The sequence below is a fragment of the Cheilinus undulatus genome, linkage group 12 (assembly GCF_018320785.1).
Source record: "Cheilinus undulatus linkage group 12, ASM1832078v1, whole genome shotgun sequence".
NCBI classification, from domain to species: domain Eukaryota; kingdom Metazoa; phylum Chordata; class Actinopteri; order Labriformes; family Labridae; genus Cheilinus; species Cheilinus undulatus.
This window is the reverse complement of record NC_054876.1, coordinates 50,494,389-50,520,203: the sequence shown is the minus strand read 5'-3', so window position 1 is coordinate 50,520,203 and position 25,815 is coordinate 50,494,389. Positions and strand designations below refer to the sequence as shown.

The 25,815-nt window shown below is 42.6% G+C and overlaps 1 protein-coding gene across 5 annotated transcripts in view; it reads left to right on the top strand.

Annotated features, from left to right (window-relative positions):
- The first annotated feature begins 224 nt into the window (after window positions 1-224).
- dub (duboraya) overlaps window positions 225-25,815 on the top strand; it is a 47,627-nt gene continuing 22,036 nt past the window's right edge. For 3 of the 5 annotated variants that reach the window (XR_005992701.1, XR_005992702.1, XM_041802238.1), the window contains exons 1-6: window positions 225-277; window positions 10,979-11,068; window positions 13,720-13,788; window positions 14,212-14,280; window positions 21,160-21,402; window positions 21,583-22,014. Coding sequence is in view for 3 of the 5 variants with exons in the window: in XM_041802238.1 (XP_041658172.1) it covers window positions 272-277; window positions 10,979-11,068; window positions 13,720-13,788; window positions 14,212-14,280; window positions 21,160-21,402; window positions 21,583-22,014 (909 nt within the window). In the remaining 2 variants the exon portion in view is untranslated. Of the gene's footprint in view, window positions 278-10,978; window positions 11,069-13,719; window positions 13,789-14,211; window positions 14,281-21,159; window positions 21,403-21,582; window positions 22,680-24,214; window positions 25,537-25,815 lie in introns of those variants that run through there. The other 2 variants (XM_041802237.1, XM_041802236.1) reach the window with 2 other exon arrangements.

Sequence of the window (25,815 nt, the reverse complement as noted above, 5' to 3'; positions counted from 1 at the left end):
CTTTTACAGTGCGTTATTTATTTTAGGGTTTCTTTGACATGATTAGAGGACGTTCTGGCGTATTGATTGCTCTGACTGGAGTGAATTAAAGAGAATTTATGAATCATGAACCTGCAGAACGAGCTCTGCAGAGATGATGAGCATGTGACAGAACATGAGCTGCTGTGTTAATGTGGGTGTGTTGTGACTCTGGTTCTATATTTAACCCACAGGCCGTCTCTCACTCACACACACTCCACATAAACGTGAACGCCTGCAGACGACGAGCAGGATGGAGGTAAAACGACTTTTTTCTGCTGCTGCTGAGTGTGTGCATCCTTTCTTTTAACCCAAGGAAACTTTTTACTGTTGATGAACTTTAACCTTCATAAAAACTGTTGGTCTTGTTTCACCGTTGATGATAAGTTATTGGCATGTCGTGTGCATGAGCGTGTGCGTGAGCGTGTGTGGCGTGTTTAGCAGCTGCATGTTGAAGTTTAACTTTGCATCAGATTTCATCAACATGCCCACCGTGTTTGTGGAGCAGGAGTGTCGTCGGCTCTTTGACAGCGGCGGCATTTTCCCCTCCATCTCGTCTGTTTTGACTTCTGGTAACATGCAGCGTGTTGGCCTCCTGCAGAGGGACATTACAGATTTATTCTGCTTTATTTATCATGACTTTTATTTAACATTAAAACAGATTTTAGAAAGGCATCCTCTCTGCTCATTTAAATACTTCTGAACCACAAACACAGCCATCAGTGTGTCGATGTCGTGTCACCTTAATCTGAGTCTCCTGAGTCTCCTGACATCGCTGAGGAATGGCTGAGTTTTGGATGCTCTCTTCACTCGGTTTGATTTAGGGGTCTAAAGCTCGGCTCAGGTCCTGCTCACTTCACGGTTCCAACTGGTGCTAAAGGTGGAAGGAGGCGTCTGTGTCTGCTAAACCTCCCATGCCAGCGCTAATGCTACCATGGAGAAGCTAACCTAGGATCAGTCCAAACAGTAGACCTAGCCCTTCCAGAGAAATAGCCCTGAAACATCCAGTAAGTAGACACTCCCTTATTCTCTCTGATATCAACGTCATGGACTTTTACCAGCAATTAGCCTCCTGGCATCGTTACCCAAACCCATGTGGACCTGGTCCTGGTCTGCTCTGGAGCAGCATTGATCCCATCATGACTGTACGCTCAGACATTCCTGTCCTCACAGTTCAATCAATAACATTCACATTTGTGAAGGATTTAGGTTTATATCAGCGTAAACTCAGGATGGACCTCGTTTTTTCAAAACTCCAAAGAGCGCCCCCTGATGGGCATTAAGTGAGGAGAACTGTCAGGACTTAAAACCAGGGTGTATCCGGCCTGGAGCTCTCCTAGAGAAGCTGAATGATTTAACCCCAGGGCCCATCCCCATCCTCCTGACCAACAGTGGCCCAAACTTTATTACCTCCGCCCAGGAGGTCATGTGATCGGGTGGGTTTGTTCGTTTGTTTGTTAGCAACATAACTCAAAAAGCTATGGATTTTGATGAAATTTTCAGGAAATGTCAGAAATGGCATAAGGAAGAACTGATTAGATTTTTGGACTGATCCGGATCACCATCTGAATTCAGGAATTTTTTAAAAGATTCTGAACTATTGGGAGATAGGGCTAATGGCAGAGGTCTGCGCTGTTACCACTTTACACCAGGAGATGGCGGACATGAGTAACTTCAATCCAATCAGCACTTTTGGGTGTGTCTCTATTCAAAGTTTTGGAGTTTATGGAGTTTGAAAGACGCACGCCCGGTCGAGGAGACGAGTTGGAGCGTAACAGAGAGAAAGAGCAAATTGTAGCGAGAATACTCACAATGCTGGGAGGAATAGAGGAATATTCACCCTCTGCTATGACTTCCAGTTGTCCGGTGAGACCATGGGTGAGACTGTCAGTGCATCTGTTGGCACCAGCAGGCAATGCTTCTGCCATAACAGTCCACCTGTAGTAAAGCCAATGGTTTGCCTGCTGTGTTTCCACCCCACCAGGGAGGGTGAGGAAAAAAAAGGGGCGCCTGGCCCTCGGATTTCTGTCCTTAAAATATTTTGGCCCTTTGGAAAAACTAGTTGGGGAACCCTGGGCTAAAATCATCATCATTTAGCCAGCTTCCATGAGAAACCAGGACCCAAACAAATCAGATTAATTCAACGACAAAACGAAGAGAGAGAACTGAATATGGAGCACCGACATCCTTAGCTGCTGTTGACCTGACTGTTTTCATGAGACGTCATAAAAGCACGAATGTTACTTTCCACAAATTCGTCTTCTTTTCCATTTCCAACATTTATCAGGCCAACATTGTGTTTATGTTTGCCGCCATATTTGTGAGGTGGAAAAGTATGCAACATCTGGTCAGTGATGTTCTGCTTGTTCTCATTGGCTATCGTGAGTTCTAGGTTGTGATGGATCAAATAGAGTTATGCCCTGTGGTTGTTGGGGTGGGGGGTAAATTAGGCCAACCCTCTGCAGTGGTTCCCAAAATCTGTGTCAGACAAGCTGGTGCTAACTGAGGCAAGTCCAGGAGTGTGGAGAGAGTTTTTGCAACCCAACAACTAAAATTCCTCTACAGACGTGTTAAAAGGAGCCCTGCATGATCAGACAAGTTCATCTTGTTGGATAGATATTTGTATCTCTCACATACTTATTGAACTAAAAAACTCACTAGATATCTGCATTTTGAGTCATTTGAGTTTATAATCAACCAGGAGACCGCCATGTTTTGGTCCACGCTGGCACCGTGACGTCACAGTTCCGTGGTGATCCTCACCATTTCACTGCAGTAACCTGTTTGAGACTGACAGCCAGTGTTAGGGCTGATCTCAGAAACGCAGCACGTCTCATGCAGGGAGAATTCTAAAATTTGAGGTCTCTTCTATTTTATAGTTGCTCCATGAGTGGTTATCTGTCCATTTAGAAAGGAAAGTGATAAATACAGAGACGTATTTGCCTTGTTGTAGCAAACATTTACGTCCACATGGGTAGAAAATGTTTGAAATCTGTTTCTTGATGAACCAGATGAAGGCCACGAGCTGTTCCCCAAACTTCTACTCTTTATGAAGCTTTCTGTTTTCACACGGTTCAGGTTCATGGCGGTCTCCTGGTGAGTTTATGAGCTGAAATGAACTGAAAATGCAGATATGTGGGATATTTAGTGAGTCTTTTAGTCTAATATACATTTGAGACATACAAATATCTATCCAACAAGATGAACTTGTCTGATCATGCAGGGTTCCTTTTAAAGAGGCAGCTTTGCATGGGTAAAGTTCTGGTGTTCCTCCACATGTGGTCTTGATTTTAGTTTTGACCATAGACTGTAGAAAGAATTGGACAAACCCTGTGTGACGTCAGTCGTCTGCTTACAATAGGCGGACTCAAACGGCTCTTGGAGACAGTCTGTGGAGGCTTCCATATTGAAATCGTGGTCTCAACCGAACTTTGGATCAACCTAACAGCCCGCCCACTAAGTGCAACTTCCTGTCAGCCTGCCAGCTAGCATTCCGGTTGACAGAAACGGAGCCTCTGCCTGCCAAGCTATCTGTCAATCAAAGGAGACACGCCAATCAGCTTTTATCCGAAATATAATCCAAACGATCGTGGTACAAAAAATTTCACCCCCCTGTACAGTGGGAGCACAATAAGACACTAGCTAATGAGACAAGTTTGGTGTTTTGAACCAGGCTGTAAACCAGTTTATTTCTAGTGTTAAAACCGGCTGTTTAACATGTGAGCAGAAGGGACTTCTGGTGTTCCTGCAGCCTCAAGTGGACACTCATGGTATAGCAGTTTTTTGCACTTCTGCATTGGCTTCATTTTTCAGGACCGGAGGTTGCTGCTTGGTTTTGACTTGGCCAGAAAAGCTCAAATCCCGCTGCTCCAGCCAGCCTTGAACTCTGAACTGAAAGTTGATTCCCTGAGCTTTCCCGAAGACTTTGAATGCATCACAAGCATTCGCCATGACAACCACGTCTGACATCCAGAGAGAACATGCAATTGATCCCTCAGCTCAGCCATCATTCAGACACAGAGCTGTGGGGAGGTTTAGGCTGGGATTCTATCATCTAAAACATCCTGCTGAGTTAATGCCAGTGATGTGTTCACTGACCCTCAGGTTACTGCAGGTCACTGACAGCACATTCATAGAAGTCTGTAGAGCTGCTTTTAAAACAGTGAGAGAAATCCAGTCATGCAGTGACAGCGGTAGAGGACTCACTAGTACACAAACATGACTGAGGGTGGTTTTTAATGAACACTGAACGAAAAACCGAGGAGGGCGGAGCATGACGCTCCGTCTCAGTCCCACTTGGAAGTTTCCAGTAGAACCATTCCCTGACGATAGAGAGGTAGCTCAGTAGCGCCATCAGCTGTGCTATAACAGCATAACTTCAGGCCTGCCAGTGGAGATCCGCAGCCTCTCCCCATCCCAGCAGGTTGATGTTTACTGCATCTTGTGCTTGTTTTGCAGTGATTTTTGAGGACGTGCATGCTTCAGACTCATGCAAGGGTGTCATGGCTGCCGTAGGGTGTCTGTGTGGTTATCAGTGAGTACAGGTTCATCTAAAAATATAGAACGTCATTAAACACTTCTTTTTTCCTGTGATTTAATTCAAATAAACTCACATCTGGATTCCTCTCACATGAAGTGAAATATTTCAGTCTGATTTTTGTTTTAATCCTGATGATTACAGCTCACAGATCATGAAAATCCAAACTCGTGTCGTGGAGCCGATCAGTCCGTGGTCCTGCTGGGGGGTTATTAAGCCCAGGTTCTCTGACAGCAGCCTTCAGCTGGTCTGGATTATTGAGTCTGGTGTCTCTCATGTTCCAGAGATCCTCTGTGGGGTTCAGGTCAGAATCAAACCCAGTAACAGCATGCTCCAGTTTCTACCAGTTTCTGGTAGTTCTGGTTTCACTGTGGGACAGTGGAAAGGAAATCAGGATCTCCATAAAGCTTCTCAGCAGATTGAAGCATGAAGAACTCTAAAATCTCCTGGAAGATGGCTACAGAGTGGACTCTGGACTTGATAAAGACCAACAGGTACCCCAAACCATCACTGACTGTGGAGACTGGAAACACTGGACTAACCCCTCCTTAAAAATCTCTGAGAACTGCCTGGTCTTTCAGCAGTGACCTTCTGTGGCTCACCCTCCTTAAATATCTCTGACACAGTCTAAGAACATCCTGGTCTTCAGCAGTGACCTTCTGTGGCTCACCCTCCTTAAATATCTCTGACACAGTCGAAGAACATCCTGGTCTTCAGCAGTGACCTTCTGTGGCTCACCCTCCTTAAATATCTCTGACACAGTCTAAGAACATCCTGGTCTTCAGCAGAGACCTTCTGTGGCTCACCCTCCTTAAATATCTCTGACACAGTCTAAGAACATCCTGGTCTTCAGCAGAGACCTTCTGTGGCTCACCCTCCTTAAATATCTCTGACACAGTCGAAGAACATCCTGGTCTTCAGCAGTGACCTTCTGTGGCTCACCCTCCTTAAATATCTCTGACACAGTCGAAGAACATCCTGGTCTTCAGCAGAGACCTTCTGTGGCTCACCCTCCTTAAATATCTCTGACACAGTCGAAGAACATCCTGGTCTTCAGCAGAGACCTTCTGTGGCTCACCCTCCTTAAATATCTCTGACACAGTCGAAGAACATCCTGGTCTTCAGCAGTGACCTTCTGTGGCTCACCCTCCTTAAATATCTCTGACACAGTCGAAGAACATCCTGGTCTTCAGCAGTGACCTTCTGTGGCTCACCCTCCTTAAATATCTCTGACACAGTCGAAGAACATCCTGGTCTTCAGCAGTGACCTTCTGTGGCTCACCCTCCTTAAATATCTCTGACACAGTCGAAGAACATCCTGGTCTTCAGCAGAGACCTTCTGTGGCTCACCCTCCTTAAATATCTCTGACACAGTCGAAGAACATCCTGGTCTTCAGCAGTGACCTTCTGTGGCTCACCCTCCTTAAATATCTCTGACACAGTCTAAGAACATCCTGGTCTTCAGCAGAGACCTTCTGTGGCTCACCCTCCTTAAATATCTCTGACACAGTCTAAGAACATCCTGGTCTTCAGCAGAGACCTTCTGTGGCTCACCCTCCTTAAATATCTCTGACACAGTCGAAGAACATCCTGGTCTTCAGCAGTGACCTTCTGTGGCTCACCCTCCTTAAATATCTCTGACACAGTCGAAGAACATCCTGGTCTTCAGCAGAGACCTTCTGTGGCTCACCCTCCTTAAATATCTCTGACACAGTCGAAGAACATCCTGGTCTTCAGCAGAGACCTTCTGTGGCTCACCCTCCTTAAATATCTCTGACACAGTCGAAGAACATCCTGGTCTTCAGCAGTGACCTTCTGTGGCTCACCCTCCTTAAATATCTCTGACACAGTCGAAGAACATCCTGGTCTTCAGCAGTGACCTTCTGTGGCTCACCCTCCTTAAATATCTCTGACACAGTCGAAGAACATCCTGGTCTTCAGCAGTGACCTTCTGTGGCTCACCCTCCTTAAATATCTCTGACACAGTCTAAGAACATCCTGGTCTTCAGCAGAGACCTTCTGTGGCTCACCCTCCTTAAATATCTCTGACACAGTCTAAGAACATCCTGGTCTTCAGCAGTGACCTTCTGTGGCTCACCCTCCTTAAATATCTCTGACACAGTCGAAGAACATCCTGGTCTTCAGCAGAGACCTTCTGTGGCTCACCCTCCTTAAATATCTCTGACACAGTCGAAGAACATCCTGGTCTTCAGCAGTGACCTTCTGTGGCTCACCCTCCTTAAATATCTCTGACACAGTCGAAGAACATCCTGGTCTTCAGCAGTGACCTTCTGTGGCTCACCCTCCTTAAATATCTCTGACACAGTCGAAGAACATCCTGGTCTTCAGCAGAGACCTTCTGTGGCTCACCCTCCTTAAATATCTCTGACACAGTCTAAGAACATCCTGGTCTTCAGCAGTGACCTTCTGTGGCTTACCCTCCTCTTGGAGGGTGTCAGTGATTGTCTTCTGGACCAGAGTCCAGTCAGCAGTCTTCCTCATGACTGCAGTTGTGTGATCTGAACCAGAGGGAGCGTGAAGGCTCAGTGACCCTTTGACTGGACTTTTCCACAATATTCTAATATTTAGAGAGAGTGGATTTTAGATTTCCATGAGCTGTAGGCTCATCGAGATTAAAACAAAGAAGTCCTGGAATATTTCCCTTTGAATGAGATGAATCTTGAATAAATAATTTTTTACTGTTTTAAAGTAAACAACAGGAATAACTGAGCTTAAACATGGTGTAATATTCTGAGACGCTGGTATGTCTCCAGTCTTCTGCTGTGTTTCGTTTAGCTCAGTGGAGCTAAAGCGATGGTGGAGCCTGACTGTCATCATGTCTTAATTTGAATCATTATTCCCCCAGAAAACCTTAAAAAGGAAAATTTGACCTCAGAAATGATCCATTACAAGAAGCATTAATCAGTTTGTTTCCCACACTTACAAAGTAGGCTTTAATTGTCAACCTCTATTTTTGTCTGCATATTTCCATTGCCCCAATTTGTCATTTTTTTACTACTCTAATTCCATTTTTACTACTCTTGGCCCATTTTTTAAATTTTTATCCTGCTTTTTGCATTTTTTTGCACCTTTTTGCCACTTTCCTCCCAGTGTTTGCTGCTTTAAGCCCATTTTGCCACTTCTTTTTGTCACTTTTCTCCCCTTTTGACACTTTTATCCTGCTTTTTGTCATTTTTTTGCCCTTTTGCCACTTCTTACCCATTTAAGCTGCCTTTTGCAATTCAATGCCACCTTTGCCCATTTTCCCACCTTTTTTCTGATTTTTACCCATTTTGGTCACTTTTCACTTAGTTTTTGCAACATTTAAGCCACTATTAAGTCAGTATTTGGCCACTTCCCACCCATTTTTGCCACTTGTGGACCATTTTTTCCACCTATTACTCTTTTTTTTTACACTTTTCACCCATTTTTACCATTTTCCTCCCAGTCTTTGCCACTTTAAGCCCATTTTTGCCACTTCTCTTTGTCACTTTTCTCCCCTTTTTGCCCCTTTATCCTACTTTTTGCCATTTTGTACCCCTTTTTGCCACCCTTTTTCTGATTTTTGCCCGTTTTGGTCACTTTTCATTTCATTTTAGCCACTATTAACTCATTATTTGGTCACTTCCCACCCATTTTTGCCACTTTTCTCCCAGTGTTAGCTGCTTGTTGACCATCGTTGCCACATGTAACTTATTCTAATTGCCACTTTTCACCTCTTAGATTGTGGCTCTTGCAAATGTATTTTTCAACAGTTTGGCTCTTTGGTTGAGCAGGGTTGAGTAAACACTGCTTTAGATCATAAAAATAAGCAGAAGTGATTATGACATGTTGGCTGAAACGGCATCATCGCTAGATTTGGCTGTTTTTGGATTCCATAAAGAAGAAAGAGAAGAGAGACTCAAACACACAGAGAGGAAGTGGTTTAACGGTCGCTCTCTCACTTTCTGCTGTCACTCTGTAGGTCGAACATGCTGGAAAGAATGAGCTCCACCCTCAGTGAGTGAGTGGGCGATCAATGAGTGAGAGAGAGAGAGAGAAAGAGAGAGAGAGAGAGAGAGAGAGAGAGAGAGAGAGTGGTCCCTGCAATGTGATTTCATTATCTGCTGAATGTCAGCTATGTGAGACCTTCAGCTGAAGCGGCCGGGGATCAGGCCCACGTCAACAGCTGAGTCTGTGTGTTAGGACGTCTGATCCTCTAACAGACTGGTCTTTCCTCTGGTTTCTGTGTGTTAGGACGTCTGATCCTCTAACAGACTGGTCTTTCCTCTGGTTTCTGTGTGTTAGGACGTCTGATCCTCTAACAGACTGGTCTTTCCTCTGGTTTCTGTGTGTTAGGACGTCTGATCCTCTAACAGACTGGTCTTTCCTCTGGTTTCTGTGTGTTTTAGGATGTCTGATCCTCTAACAGACTGGTCTTTACTCTGGTTTCTGTGTGTTAGGACGTCCGATTTTCTAACAGACTGGTCTTTCCTCTGGTTTCTGTGTTTTAGGATGTCTGATCCTCTAACAGACTGGTCTTTCCTCTGGTTTCTGTGTGTTTTAGGATGTCTGATCCTCTAACAGACTGGTCTTTCCTCTGGTTTCTGTGTGTTAGGACGTCCGATTTTCTAACAGACTGGTCTTTCCTCTGGTTTCTGTGTGTTTTAGGATGTCCGATCCTCTAACAGACTGGTCTTTCCTCTGGTTTCTGTGTGTTAGGACGTCCGATCCTCTAACAGACTGGTCTTTACTCTGGTTTCTGTGTGTTAGGACGTCTGATCCTCTAACAGACTGGTCTTTACTCTGGTTTCTGTGTGTTAGGACGTCCGATCCTCTAACAGACTGGTCTTTCCTCTGGTTTCTGTGTGTTAGGACGTCCGATCCTCTAACAGACTGGTCTTTCCTCTGGTTTCTGTGTGTTTTAGGATGTCTGATCCTCTAACAGACTGGTCTTTACTCTGGTTTCTGTGTGTTAGGACGTCCGATCCTCTAACAGACTGGTCTTTACTCTGGTTTCTGTGTGTTAGGACGTCCGATCCTCTAACAGACTGGTCTTTCCTCTGGTTTCTGTGTGTTAGGACGTCCAATCCTCTAACAGACTGGTCTTTCCTCTGGTTTCTGTGTGTTTTAGGACGTCTGATCCTCTAACAGACTGGTCTTTACTCTGGTTTCTGTGTGTTAGGACGTCTGATCCTCTAACTCCTCTGGTTCCTGCAGAGGCCTGTGCTTCTGCTAGAGCTAACGGGGATCTAATAAAGACAGAAAGACCGGTTTGATTAAAGAATATCAGAGATGAGCTTCATCTGTTCATCTTTTTATCTGACTGTCAAAGGGATAAATAATCACACTTCATAGCAGAGTTAATAACCACCTGTCTATCCAGTGTGTTTGTTACTGATAAGATTTTATGACGATGTCTGCTGTCACCTCCTCAGACCCTTCATGACCACTTCAGGACTTTATGATTTCTGATGTTTCTGATATAAATGTCCTGAATTTCCTCTCAAGTTAAAGGAATTTGTCTCAAATGTTGGAATAAATCGTATTTTAGGACTGTAATGAGAATTTGTGTTGAATTTCTTTGGATATTTTGGGGAATTATCAAGTATTTTTATGGAAATTTTGGGGGGCTTTTTTAATTTTTTAATTTTTTTTTTTTTTTTTTGTATTTTGGGGGAAAATTTGCTTTGAACTTTTTTGGCATTTTCATGGAAAATTGGGAAATGTGATGTAATTTTTGGGAATTTTATTTGATTTTGGGGGGGGGTTGGAGGGCGTCCTTTAATATTTTAAGTATTTTCATTGGATGTTTTGGGGATATTTTTGCACATTTTGGAGCATTTTTTTGGATGTTTTGGGAAAAATTAGCTTTGACATTTCTTTGTTGTTTTCATGGGATTTTGTAAAATTTGTAGAGGTTTGTTTGATCATTTTTACGCATTTTTGTGTAAATTTTGGAAATGTGTTTGTCATTTTTGGGAATTTATTTAAATTTTTCAAGACTTTTTTTAACGAGGTTGATCATTATCTGGTAATTTTTTCTGGTATGAACTTTATTTGGAATATTTAGACCTTACACAGAAACATTTGGGGAATATATGATGAAATGTTGGGACACTTTGAAAATGAATTTTCAAGAAGTTTTAAATACATTTTAGGTAATTTCTTTAAGATTTTAGGTAATTTGCATGGATTTCAATAAAAAATTTCCAAGAAATCTGGAACTTTTAGTGGAAATGTTGTTTTTGCTTTGCCTAAAAAAGACATTTGGTCCATCATCAAAATAACCAATAAAATTTTATTTACTATTATCGGCTTTTTACTTTTCTCTTTCCTCTTTTCTACCTGACGTTCACTCATTTTCCTTCCTTCTTTCCTTCCTTGTTTCTGTCCTTCCTTCCTTTCTGTCTCCTTCCCTTCTTTCCTTCCCCTCTCCTTTAGGAGGAGGCTGCATCGCGGCGCTCTGTTGCTGAACTTGCCGGTCGATTCAAAGGCTCAGCTCCTCCACACGACGCCGCCGGAGAGAAAACCGTGAGTTTGGACATGATATGAACACGACACACCCACAACACTATGCAGGGTGGATACTTGCTGCAGGGAGCAGGGCCACTGGAGAGAGGGCCACAAAGGGCCACAGGAGAGGATCACAGAGGGCCACAAAGGGCCACAGGAGAGGATCACAGAGGTAGAGGGCCACGGAGGGGGCCACAGGAGAGAGGGCCACAAAGGGCGACGGGAGAGGATCACAGAGGGCCACAGAAGAGGATCACAAAGGGCCACAAAGGGCCACCGGAGAGAGGGTCACAGGGGGCCACGAGAGAGGGTCACAGAGGGCCACAGAGGGCCACAGGAGAGGGTCAGAGGGGGCCACAGGAGAGGGTCAGAGGGGGCCACAGAAGAGGGCCACAATGGGCCACAGGAGAGGGTCAGAGGGGGCCACAGAAGAGGGCCACAATGGGCCACAGGAGAGGGTCAGAGGGGGCCACAGGAGAGGGTCAGAGGGAGCCACAGGAGAGGGTCAGAGGGGGCCACAGAAGAGGGCCACAGAGGGCCACAGGAGAGGATCACAGAGGGCCACAAAGGGCGACGGGAGAGGATCACAGAGGTAGAGGGCCACGGAGGGGGCCACAGGAGAGGATCACAGAGGGCCACAAAGGGCGACGGGAGAGGATCACAGAGGGCCACAGAAGAGGATCACAAAGGGCCACAAAGGGCCACCGGAGAGAGGGTCACAGGGGGCCACAGAGGGCCACAGGAGAGGGTCAGAGGGGGCCACAGGAGAGGGCCACAGAGGGCCACGGGAGAGGATCACAGAGGTAGAGGGCCACGGAGGGGGCCACAGGAGAGGATCACAGAGGGCCACAAAGGGCGACGGGAGAGGGTCACAGAGGGCCACAGAAGAGGATCACAAAGGGCCACAAAGGGCCACCGGAGAGAGGGTCACAGGGGGCCACAGAGGGCCACAGGAGAGGGTCAGAGGGAGCCACAGGAGAGGGCCACAGAGGGCCACAGGAGAGGGTCAGAGGGGGCCACAGGAGAGGGTCAGAGGGGGCCACAGAAGAGGGCCACAGAGGGCCACAGGAGAGGGTCAGAGGGGGCCACAGAAGAGGGCCACAGGAGAGGGTCAGAGGGGGCCACAGGAGAGGGTCAGAGGCGGCCACAGGAGAGGGTCAGAGGGGGCCACAGGAGAGGGCCACAGGAGAGGGACAGAGGGGGGCACAGGAGAGGGTCAGAGGGGGCCACAGAAGAGGGCCACAGAGGGCCACAAAGGGCCACAGGAGAGGATCACAGAGGGCCATAAAGGGCGACAGGAGAGGATCACAGAGGGCCATAAAGGGCCACAGGAGAGGATCACAGAGGGCCACAAAGGGCCACGGGAGAGGATCACAGAGGGCCACAGAAGAGGATCACAGAGGGCCACAAAGGGCCACGGGAGAGGATCACAGAGGGCCATAAAGGGCCACAGGAGAGGATCACAGAGGGCCACAAAAGGCCACAGGAGAGAGGGTCACAGAGGGCCACGAGAGAGGGTCACAGAGGGCCACAGAGGGCCACAGGAGAGGGTCAGAGGGGGCCACAGGAGAGAGTCAGAGGGGCCACAAGAGAGGGTCACAGAGGGCCACAGGTGAAGATCACAGAGGGCCACAAAGGGCCACGGGAGAGGATCACAGAGGGCCACAGAAGAGGATCACAGAGGGCCACAGAAGAGGATCACAGAGGGCCACAAAGGGCCACGGGAGAGGATCACAGAGGGCCACAGAAGAGGATCACAGAGGGCCACAAAGGGCCACCGGAGAGAGGGTCACAGGGGTCACGAGAGAGGGTCACAGAGGGCCACGGGAGAGGGTCACAGAGGGCCACAGGAGAGGGTCAGAGGGGGCCACAGTAGAGGGCCACAGAGGGGGCCACAGGAGAGAGGGCCACAGACGGGGCCACAGGAGAGAGGGCCACAGAGGGAGCCATGCATTAAAAAATCAAATCTTAGAAAATTTATTTTAAGTTTCTACTCAAAAATATAAAAAAATATACTCAAAAATATTCTATAAAAATATACCTCAAATGGAACACTTTCATGGACTGAGTCTTTATTATAATCTTATTTAATGGCATAAAAGGAAAAACAGACCCTTATGTTTGAAGTCAGGTCAAATGTCTGACAATGCAAAATTTACTTGAGAATTTCTTCTTTTCTTTAATGATAAAGTTTAAGTTAAAAGTGAGATGTCAGAGTGTCCCTGAATGCATCACAGATCAGTAAAAACAAAACAGGAAATGGAGCAACGACAGGAAGAGCGTTATGTGAGTGAGTTTAACATGACTGAAACTTTCAGAGTCTAAAGGAGCTAGGGCTGGAAAAGAGATCACAATTTAAAGAAGCATTGACTTATTTTTAAACTAGATAAAGAGAAAGGCTCAACAAAACACAGATTGCATAATAAAACCTTTTTGTTGCCTTTGACTCAAGAGACATTTATATTATTAGCAACTACACCTGCTTCCTGACAGTAGTAGCTACTAAAATGATTAAAGTATTACAATATAGTTATAAACTACAATCATACCAAAGTTAGCAGTTCTGGTATCAAATCAAACATCTGTTACTGCCCACAGATAACTCCAGATAACTTAGGGTTGTATGTTATTGAATATTTTTGTAGAACTTTGGTTTGTTTGTTTACCAGGATAAACCAGTGAGACGGCGACCTCCTCGTTCCTTACAGCTCCCCAAACCCCAGACAGACGACCGGGAGGTAAGACACAAATTTAACTATAACAGCTCCTTCACTGCTACAGGGGCAGGGCCACAGGGGGGCTGAGGGGGTCTTAAACCCATAAAATCCCTTTGTGGATGCAAAACAGAGAAAAAAAAATGACTGCTGAATGAATGAATACAAAGACATGAGTATAAAAAGGAAATATAAAAAGAGACACAGCAAACAAAACATGTAACTTAACAAAAAGCTTCTGAAATGAAATTTTTAAATCAGCTTTAAAGAAAAGTTCACGGTTAATGGTAAATGAAGGAGAATTAAACTGATTAAATTTGGTGCTGTTTCCATCAGAACACAGCAGTTTCTCTTGTTTGATTCAGTTTATTTTATCGTCCTCACTTGTATTTTATATTTAATAACTTTCTTCTCTAATAACTAATGTGTGTAAATTTGTTTGTGCAGCCAACAGGTGTCACCTCTCCTCTACCTGCCAAAGCCAAGAGGAACTCAGCTCTGATCGAGAAGCTGCAGGTGAGGGAAGGGCTTTTTCTGTTCTCTCTGTTTTTAAAATTCAAAAACACATTTAACATTTGTTGTTTGAATTTTAAGTCATACAATAACAGGAAATACAGCGTAGAGCTGAACTCTGACATCACTGACATAGCCGTAACATCACTGTGACATCACTGTGACATCATTATGACATCATTATCAGATCAGTGGGATATCCCTGTTAGATCAGTAACATCACTGTAACATGGCTGACATAATTGTGACATCAGTGTAACATCACTGTGACATCAGTGTAACATCACTGTGACATCACTGTGGCATCATTGTGACATCCCTGTAACATCGCTGTGACATCATTGTGAAATCACTGTGACATCATTGTGACATTTCTGTGACGTAACTGTAATAGCACCGTAGATGTCTACAGTATATACCACATTCAGGCTCCTGTGTTCAGTGTTGAATGTAAGTATGGAGTCATTGTTGTTGAAAGATTCAAGCACCTTTGAACATTTGAGATCATCTAGGTCACAGATTTGTCTTCAGTCTTTCCATTCTAACCTGCCTTGGTGCTCTAAACTGCTTCCTTGTTCTTACATTTGCTCTGTTCTCTAAATGTCTGATCGATCACTAATCTTTAGTTGATCATCAAATTTCCTGATCAATCCATTCTCCTCTCATCAGGTCATTTCTCCTGTGCTCATGCTCAAACTATTCTCTCACTGACTTTTCTCTGTGCACACATTGATTAGAGGAACCTATCTGGTTAGTCTACCCGAACAGTGCTGTTCCTGCTCCTTTCTAGAAAAAACATTCCTTCAAAATAAATGGAGGCAAATGGCAAAGACTGGGTCATTCATAATTTAAAAGCTTAAAATACAAAAAACATATGTTTTAGGTCATTGAGCCCACATCCAATGGCCAGTGAGTCAGACAAATAGAAAATGGCATTTCTGAAAAAAGATTTTCATTGAAACATCATCAAAAAAATGGAACTACAGGTGAACCAGTGTCTGTTCATACTGTGTTAAACAGGACAAACAGCCCCATCTTGTGGTCATAAACTGACATCACATAGCTGATGTAAGTTCCTTTAAACTGTGGTTGATGAGTTCGTGAATGAGTGGACAATCTGTTAAACAGGCAGACTACAGCGCCTGCTGTCACAGAGACATCGCTGGGTTAAAGTCCCTAAGAACACGACACCGGTCTAATATTTCCTCAGGGATTCTACACACATTTCTGCTGCGTGAGATTTTCTCTGAATCAACCAATAGAAACAGGTTGTTGGTGAGGACCAGGTCAGGACTGTAATGCAGACTTTGATGTGATGGGTGTTGGTAGGGGTGTGTCAGTAAGAACCCTGTTTACTTCTGTAAATCCACCTCACTTCATTCAGTTGAAGATGAATAATGAATGTGAGGCGTATTCATAAGTGTGAGTATGTTTAAGTAGTCTGTTAAATAATAAAACAATTAACATAAATCAGACACTGTTGGTTTCTATTCCTATTTCTTACAACAGTGGTTCTCAACATTGGGGTCAGGACCCCCTTTGGGGTCGCGAGACACTTAGAGGGGGTTGCCAGATGCCTTAAAAAAAACAAAGGATATTTTTAAAATGTTTTTTTCCCACCCATTTTTATCAATTTTCACTACCATATTTTGCTCATTTTAACCCATTTTTGTCATTTCTAATCCATTTCCAAGACTTTTTTTTTGACTGTTTTTCCCATTTCCAATCTAATTTTTGCTGCTTACTGCCTATTGTTGTCTCTGTTGACCCTTTATTATGGATATTATTGGATATTATATAATTATTACCCCTTTTTGCCCATTTCAATTACATTTGACTATTTGTTATGCCCATTTCTGCAAGTTTTACCCACTTCTGCAAAGTTCTCTGCCTCAGTTGACCCATTTTGCCAGTTTAAACCACTTTTTCCCACTTTTTAATCCAATTTCACCAAAACTTCCGCCCATTTCTGCCACTTTAATCCCCTTTCATCACTTTTTATGCCTGTTTTGCCATTTAATGCTGCCTCTCTTATGTATTTTTTGCAGCCTAATCCTTTCCTTCTACTTTTAAAATCCCATTTCACAACCTTTTCCACCATTTTTTTTTTTTTTTTTTTGCCGTTTTAGCTATTTTTAATCCATTTTAATTCTGTTTTTAAGAAAAAAAATGATGCAGATTTTTAAGAAGACTATCCACTAAGATATTTGTTGCTTTGTTAAGAATTGTTTTTATTCAGGTTTAATATAAGATAAGGTTATTGTAACTTAACTGTAGAATGGACCATGATCTTGCTTACCCCCAGTTTGGCTGGGCCCAAGAAAGCTCTCCCCTTTATCCCCATTATTGGCGGCCTTGTCTCCACATGACTATTTTAGAACAGGGTTTTCAAATGTGTGAGAGTGCGCCTCCCCTAAGAACCGATCCATTCAGTGGACCCCCACCCACAAAAAGGATTCTAATTAAAAAACAATAAAAAAACATTTCAGACATTTATGTCTAATCTTTAAACAATTTTACATGAATATATTTTGGATATTTTGGTTTGCAGATGTCCTTAAACATCTGCCTTTCCCTCTTATTCAGTTACAATGCCATTAAATACCCCTTTTTCATATATTTTGGGCCATTTTACAACCTCTTTTTGCTTCTTTTCCCCCATTTTTCCACTTTTATCCCATTTTCCCTTTTAGTCCATTTAAGCTACCTTTTGACATTAAATACCACGTGTTTCCTTTTTCCCAATTTCTGCCCTTTTTCACATTTTCTTTGCAATTTATTGTCCATTTAAACTACCCTTTGCCATTACATACCACTTGTTTCCTCTTTATTTGCCCATTTTTGCCTCTCTTGACTGCTTTTTGCCTTTAAGTCAATTACCACTCATTTTTTGTCACTTCTCAAATTTTTGCTACTTTCTGACCATTTTCCCACTTTTTCTCCCCATTTTCATCCATTTTTTGCTGCTTATTGACCATTTTACCAATTTTAACGTATTGTAATTGCTACTTCCGGCTGTTTTTGCCTCTTTTTACCTCTCAGATTGGGGTTCTTGCAGAGGTATTTTCAATCATGTGGCTCTTTGGTTGAGTCACACTGCTCTATAGTATAGTCCCTATAGTAACTATAAGTCTATCCATTTTGCTCCATGCACAGCAGAGGTTAGCAAAGCATATCACCTTTTTCTAGTCCTGAAGCTCTGTGGCGCCCCCCAGAGGAGGCCCACCTCAAAAACCACTGTTCTAGAAAGTTCATGGCTGTGTTCAACCACCTTCAGGTACAGTAGGGGTCCCCGGTTTCTGGCACCTTTATTTTGGTGGTCGCGGCCTGAAAAGGTTGAGAACTACTGTCTTACAGTATCCTCTATATGTTAGCATATTATAGCATGGAGAACCCAAATAACACCCCTAATAACAAAACCTACACTGAGAATTTCAACATAACTAAGACTAATAAGGGTGGCTGTGTTAGCAATGTTACGGAAACATACAGGTGTTATGAATGCGTTCAGTTGCTCTTCTTTTAGCTAGCATTCTAACTGCTAATGCTAATCTCGGATGCTAAGCGCTAATGCTAAGCGCTGACTCGCTAGTTCTTTACTTCTTCACATGCATCAACTCAGAAACTAACTTAAAGCACTCGTTACTTACTGAAATCTCGCGGACGCACACTTCACCACTCAGCACAGTAACAAGGTAAACAGCATCTACCCCTGAGCTTCTCACTGCTTCCTCTGCTCTGAGTGAGACAGGGATGAACACATGAAGGGAGAGGGCAGTGACGTCACACACAGGGAGCCTTTCCTACACAGGTAGAGGATGGACCAATCATATCAGTTCTTCCCATTGTTGCTATGCTGTTCTTCAGGAGACATCTGCTTTGATTTCAGTCCCAACATTCTACCACACACACACACCATCTTAAACTCCAACTCAGCTCCCCCTACACACTTTATTTTAGCTTTAAAAAGTAGACACACTATTCTGCTATTACTGCTGGATTCACTTTTTTACTATCTTTCCTGTTAAAGTTTGATGATTATTTTTGGCTCTCAGACTTTCATCGTGTGTGTGATAGAATGTTGGGACTCTCTCAGTGAGATCAAAGGAGAACAGCATAGCAACAACGGGCAGAGCTAATGCGATTGGCCCATCCAGCCTGTTTCCTATTGGTCAGTTCATCAAAGAATCCAAGAAGAGAAATGTTCAGAGCTCAGAAAAAGTTTCATAGGAGAAATCTGAGAGTGTCAGCTTTACAAACAAAAGAATCTGCTTGACTAAGAGGAGGATGGTTTGATCGGGAAATCTGATCATTAACTAAAGATCAGAGATCAATCAGACGTTTAGAGCGTGGGCGGAGCGAGGGGGTGGCTTATGGGACTTCAGCTCTGAATGTTTACTAAAAAGCCCCCAATCTTTCAAGTTGGTTTTAAGTCTGTGTTTTAAGTATGTTGCTGATGTCCTTGCTGATCTCAGCGTGGAAATGTAATTTTTAAAGCAATTTTAAAAATCAGATTGTAACACTTAACCTTTAACAAGTCAGCGTTACAATACACACAAGGGGGAACTTTTAAGGAAAATAGAAAACCTTTTCAGGTAAAGAATATCTCACAATGAAATAAACAACAACTCTAAACAAACATAACCAATAAAGCTCTGAAGAGACCATCATAAATTAATTCATCACCACCAGAAAAATGCGCAAAGTTAAATCAAAACTGGATCACAACAAAAATAAGGACTGAATCAGTAGCTGGGTTTTCATTACAGTTTTTCGCAAAATAAAAGCGATATTTCTTAAATTTTGATTAAGTTCAATTGCGCTTTGAATGCGTTTCCATTGAAGGCTGTTTTGGGCATAGGCCTCACAATTCTCGTAAAATCTCATCTCGCGTGAATCTGCTGCAGAGAAGCTTGACGCTCAAAACCTGTTGGTTTTGGTTACATCTACGGTGGTTGCCTTAATAATTTTGAACAAAAGACGAAGGCAATGGATGATAGTTCAGAGGTAGAGTCCGTATGTACAGCAAAAGCTACGCATAAAGCCCTTTTCACACCGCTGCACGGCAACTCGCCGCCTCCAGTCATTTTAATGAGGGATGGGCGGCAGACGGGAAGCAGTTTTAACCGTGGTGGTAGGACCCAGAAGCGGTTGCCGCTCACATGAACGCACACAGATTTTGCCCTGCCGCTTGGAGTTCAGCGTGTTGAACTTTCTGGCGGCAGCCGCCTGGCAGCAGCCAATCACTTTGAAGGAGGGAGAGAACCCAGAAAAAGTCGTTTTCGTGGGTCCAAGCAAACATAAAGCTCATAATGTTGGTGCATCCTGAATATCCTGAGCTCTGCAACACGGCTCTACCCTCGTATAAAGACAACTAGAAGAAAAATTGTGGAACCAACCACTGAAACACATTCTCTAGGGGGAATTATTTTGATGCAGAACCGTATTTTTCCCTTCGTTCATCTACGTCATTGCTGCGTCGTACCGCGGCGGCAGCAGCCGCTTTAAAAAAACGCTTGGCACTTCGGGGGACTCCTCCGGCAGGGAGGCGGTTTTCGGGGTAGTTACCGCGCGGCGGTGTGAAAAGGGCTTAAGGGTAGAAGTATGATGTCAAGAAAAGTCTCGTCTCTTCTTCTGTCCACACGAACCGTGCTATGTTATCTCGGAGTGACTGGTCATGTGACACCGTACGTCACGTCCCGTGACATGTAAATGCTCACAAAGTGTTTCCATTACACTTTTGCGATATATTTCTATATTGAAACGCCTGAAAACCTCCTCATGATAATGTAAAAACTTTATAGCGATGTTTTAGGGTTTTTTGGAAATTCAGGTGTTTCCATTACCAGTTTTTTGTTGCGCTATTTCAATTTTGCGCATTTTCAAGTGTAATGGAAACCCAGCTACAGTTTTTATACTTTCTAAATAAACTAAAAGTCCCAAACTAACAAAAAATGCAAACTTGTCCTTCTTCAAGCACTTTTAAGTGTCTTTTGATTCTTTTTCTAAGTTTGTGATGCACGCAAACGCAAAAGTTTATAATCCTCAAGGAAACGAAGGAAAAAAACACAACTCCTCGTGACAAAAATAGCCCAAAAACAAAAATATTTGATTGCTTCTCTGGCATACCAGGTAAAAATAACAAAAAAGAGACGATCTCACCCGATCCAGGAAACATACTCCATAGGAAATCCCTCCAGCGTCCGCCCAGTGAAGTCCAACGGGAATATTGCTCAATGTCTTGATTTGTAAACTGCTACCCGGTTTATTATTTCTGACGTTTTTTTTTTTTTTTTACTTATTTTACCAGACAGCTCGTTACTTTTTATTTTCAGGCCCTAATTCCTCAGGTCTGCCTGCTCCGTTGTCCTTTTCCCGGGTCTCTCCTTCTCCGTCTCTTCCTCCACCTGACTTCCTCCTTATATTATCGCGTCTTATTTTTCTTATCGTTTTAACCATATATCAATATACAAAAATTGACAGCAGGCACCCACATTCAAACCATTACATTTGAATATACAGGGAATATTTTTCTTTTTACATGTTCAAACAAAACCTGCCGTTTTCAACCTTTCATTCATTACTCTTTGTTGAAATACACTCATATTCATTTATTTATTTGGTGACACTGTCACAGATCTTTCTTTTATTTTTACTTTTAAGAACGCATGTACAGAGGGGGATTAGGGACATTTACAAAAACATTTTTTATTCTGAGAAACATGACAGAATTCTGACTTTTTTGCAGTTTTTTCTTTTTCTTAGAATTACAAAAATTGCATGCCATTTTTTTAAATGGCAGTGTAAAAAATACTTTTAAAATTGTTCTAAAAATAAAATTTTCAGAAGTTTCTAGGTGATCATACTCTCTCCTCTCTCTAGGCCAACCTGGCCCTCTCTCCCACGGCGTTACTCCCGTCTCCAAAGAGCCCCGGGTTCAGGCTGCTGCCTCCGGCCTTCCCCCCTCAGTCTCCTGGATCCGCCCCTGCTACCACACCAACCCCATCCACGCCAGCCCCCGTCAGCCCCGTCGTAGCTCCGCCTTTAACCAAAGAGGAAGGCCCCGCCTCCTTTGAAGACCCTCCCACAACAGCAGAGGGGTCCATCCTGTCAAACATCAACAAGGTGACTGTCTCTCTAAAACAGCACTCTGATTGGTTCACTCATAACCAGACACTCCCCTTCATGAGGCAATTGTCTGCAGGATTCTTACTTTAACCTTTACTTTTATTTCTGCACCTATCGGAGTAAACGTCTGAGTTTGGTGACGTCACCTAACTGTCTCTGCTCTCATTGGTCCTCCAGGGCCGAGCTCGCCACTCCATTCGACGACGCCCACCGTCCCGCCGCCACAGGAAGTCCAGCAGCGGGGATGAAGTTGCCAACGAGGGAGTGGAAACCTGTCTGAGCTCGACGAGAGAGCAGGGTGACAAAACTAGAGAAGAAGGAGGAGGAGGAGGAGGGGAGAGGGAGGAAGATCAAGCTGAGGAGGTGAAGGAGGAACAAAAAGATGCTTCAGCAACAAATGAAACCAAAGAAGAAGAGAAGTCGGAGATCAACGTAGAGCCGAGAGAAGAAGAGAAGAAGGATGGAGAGATCACATCTACCAGAGGAGGAGAGGAGGAGAAGTCTTCATCAGGGAGAAAAGAGGAGGAGGAGGGGAACAATGGAGGAAAACAGGATGAAGATTCAACTAAAGGGGTGCCGAACACAGAGAGCAGAGAAGAAAAGAGCGAGGTGAGTCTGGTCGTCTGGATCAGTGGTTCTCAACTGGTGGGGCAGGGCTCAACAAAGGGCCGTGGAGCAGTTTTCTATGGGTCATGAACATCTGTCTAAAAAAGATGTGAAAAGTCTCTGCAGGAGAAGCGCCCATACCTTTTATTCTACTGTTTTACTGTGAAAGTGTGTACATGTAAATGTTTAATCTAACTTTAAGCTCCTTTATCTCCTTCTCTTGTAATAAAATTCTGCTTTTCTGATAATGAAATTATTTCTCAAGATTTCTGGAGAACGGTCAAATGTACCTGTTATAATGGTGGAGGGTCTGTAAACGTGTCAGGGTTGTCCTGTCGCTCCATCTAAGATCCAAAGTGACATTTTGATAAAGATATCCTCCATCCTTGATAGGGTAGTTTACTCATCAGCTAAGGTAGCTTCAAGCTTGTTTATTCATCAGCTAATGTAGCTAAGGTAGCTAACAGCTTGTTTACTCTTCAGCTAATGTAGCTAAGGTAGCTATGAGCTTGTTTATTCATCAGCTAATGTAGCTAAGGTAGGTACGAGCATGTTTATTCATCAGCTAATGTAGCTAAGGTAGCTATGAGCTTGTTTATTCATCAGCTAATGTAGCTAAGGTAGCTAACAGCTTGTTTACTCTTCAGCTAATGTAGCTAAGAGCTTGTTTATTCATCAGCTAATGTAGCTAAGGTAGCTTCAAGCTTGTTTATTCATCAGCTAATGTAGCTAAGGTAGCTAACAGCTTGTTTACTCTTCAGCTAATGTAGCTAAGGTAGCTATGAGCTTGTTTATTCATCAGCTAATGTAGCTAAGGTAGCTACGAGCATGTTTATTCATCAGCTAATGTAGCTAAGGTAGCTATGAGCTTGTTTATTCATCAGCTAATGTAGCTAAGGTAGCTAACAGCTTGTTTACTCTTCAGCTAATGTAGCTAAGAGCTTGTTTATTCATCAGCTAATGTAGCTAAGGTAGCTTCAAGCTTGTTTATTCATCAGCTAATGTAGCTAAGGTAGCTAACAGCTTGTTTACTCTTCAGCTAATGTAGCTAAGGTAGCTATGAGCTTGTTTATTCATCAGCTAATGTAGCTAAGGTAGCTACGAGCATGTTTATTCATCAGCTAATGTAGCTAAGGTAGCTATGAGCTTGTTTATTCATCAGCTAATGTAGCTAAGGTAGCTAACAGCTTGTTTACTCTTCAGCTAATGTAGCTAAGAGCTTGTTTATTCATCAGCTAATGTAGCTAAGGTAGCTACGAGCTTGTTTATTCATCAGCTAATGTAGCTAAGGTAGCTATGAGCTTGTTTATTCATCAGCTAATGTAGCTAAGGTAGCTATGAGCTTGTTTATTCATCAGCTAATGTAGCTAAGGTAGCTAACAGCTTGTTTACTCTTCAGCTAATGTAGCTAAGAGCTTGTTTATTCATCAGCTAATGTAGCTAAGGTAGCTTCAAGCTTGTTTATTCATCAGCTAATGTAGCTAAGGTAGCTAACAGCTTGTTTACTCTTCAGCTAATGTAGCTAAGGTAGCTATGAGCTTGTTTATTCATCAGCTAATGTAGCTAAGGTAGCTACGAGCATGTTTATTCATCAGCTAATGTAGCTAAGGTAGCTATGAGCTTGTTTATTCATCAGCTAATGTAGCTAAGGTAGCTAACAGCTTGTTTATTCATCAGCTAATGTAGCTAAGGTAGCTACGAGCTTGTTTATTCATCAGCTAATGTAGCTAAGGTAGCTATGAGCTTGTTTATTCATCAGCTAATGTAGCTAAGGTAGCTATGAGCTTGTTTATTCATCAGCTAATGTAGCTAAGGTAGCTACGAGCTTGTTTATTCATCAGCTAATGTAGCTAAGGTAGCTACGAGCTTGTTTATTCATCAGCTAATGTAGCTAAGGTAGCTACGAGCTTGTTTATTCATCAGCTAATGTAGCTAAGGTAGCTACGAGCTTGTTTATTCATCAGCTAATGTAGCTAAGGTAGCTATGAGCTTGTTTATTCATCAGCTAATGTAGCTAAGGTAGCTACGAGCTTGTTTATTCATCAGCTAATGTAGCTAAGGTAGCTAACGGCTTGTTTACTCTTCTAGCATGTTCCAGAGCTCATACTTCTCTAAGTACACAGTAACACAGGACACTTAAATGCAGCTCACAGTTCTTAATCACAGCAGGTCGTACTGATGATGTGTTTGTTTCCTCACACAGGAGACATGTGAGGAGTTATCCTGATGATCCGGAGCGCTGCAGCCATGTGGAGCCCCTGTGATACTAGTAGGGAGACCCTGCAGCTGTCTACGGGTCTGGACCGTCTGGACTGTGCAGAGGGACATTAAAATAAGATGGAGGCTGCGTTCATCCTGGGAGGTTGTTTTATATCTAGAGAGATGAAGATGAAGCAGAGTCACAGACTATAGAAGTCATCCTGTAAACAATCACTGCTTTGTTTTTACTTTGACTCAAAATGAGGAAAAAAACAGGAAATATTTGATGTGAATGTTTTTATCTGATCGTCTACATGAAGCCTTTTTACACTGCAACCCTGGATCTGTTCTTTTTTATAAGTCAATTAAGAGATTTTATTGTTTTTATTATTGTATTTGATGATGGTGTTTGGTTTAGACACGTGCATTTTAAGTTTATGGTTGTTTGATCACTCAGTGCCTACGGTGGCCCTGAAGGACAACGGGAAAAACACTTAGCTGGCAGGATAACCACTTATTCAGTCAGAATCAGAATCAGATTTATTGCCAAGTAGGTTTTTTACATTTACAAGAAAGTTGTCCTGGTGTTCTTTGGTGCAAAATATGCTTACATGGTAGATAAAAATAGAAGAAAAATAGATAAATAGGTAAAAGGTAAAAATAATTTAAAAAATGAAACAGCAATTAATGAAAACACACAAAAATATCTTAAAATTAAAAGAAAAACTGTAATAATTTGCAAACACACTTTGCCAAAATGTAAAAAAAAAGCATGAAATCAAAAAACCATTTCAGTCTAGAGAAAAACATTTTGTGTGATTCAAACACAGTTCATGAAACAAAATATACATTTAAATATTACTAAAATATAGTTTTTAATAAAGCTTTAACACTTGAAACTATCAAAATCTAAAATGCAAAAAGAAATTCATAAATGAAAATATTCTGAGGAACATATTTTTTTTGTGATTTGGAGTTTTATTAAATGTTTTTGTGTGTTTTCAGAAATATTTCTGCAGAACATGAAATGTTTTTGGTTTTCAGAAAATATTTTTGTATTTTGCATAATGATTTTTTTTTCATTAAATTTTTTGCATTAAATGTTTTTTTTTCAGTTGCCCATTTGGGCCACCGTAGCTCAGACACAAATATTGAAGCTTTATCAGTTTTAACAAGCAACATGTTGGTTTTTATTGTTCTAACTGCACAAATACTCAATGTGAAGAGGAATGTAACATTTATGAAGGTGTTTTTATCAATGTTGAAATGTTCAAATATGCCTCAAAAGCCTGAAAGTCAAATTAAATTTCCTATTTTTGAACTACACTTCTGCTATTCAGTCTCATGTTTTTATTGTTACTCTGAATTTTGGTTTGGATCCAGTCACGTTGGTTTAAAACTGGGTTTTTAAAGTGTGGGAGAGTGAGCCTCCCCTGAGAGAAAATAATCATTCTGTGGACCCCCACCAATGTAAAAAATAAGATTACAGAAATGTAAACAGTTATATTTCAAATATTTATGTCTCATCTTTAAACATCTTTATTTAAACATTTATATTTTTTATATTTTGGTGTGTATACAACCTGATAACTATGCTCTATGCTC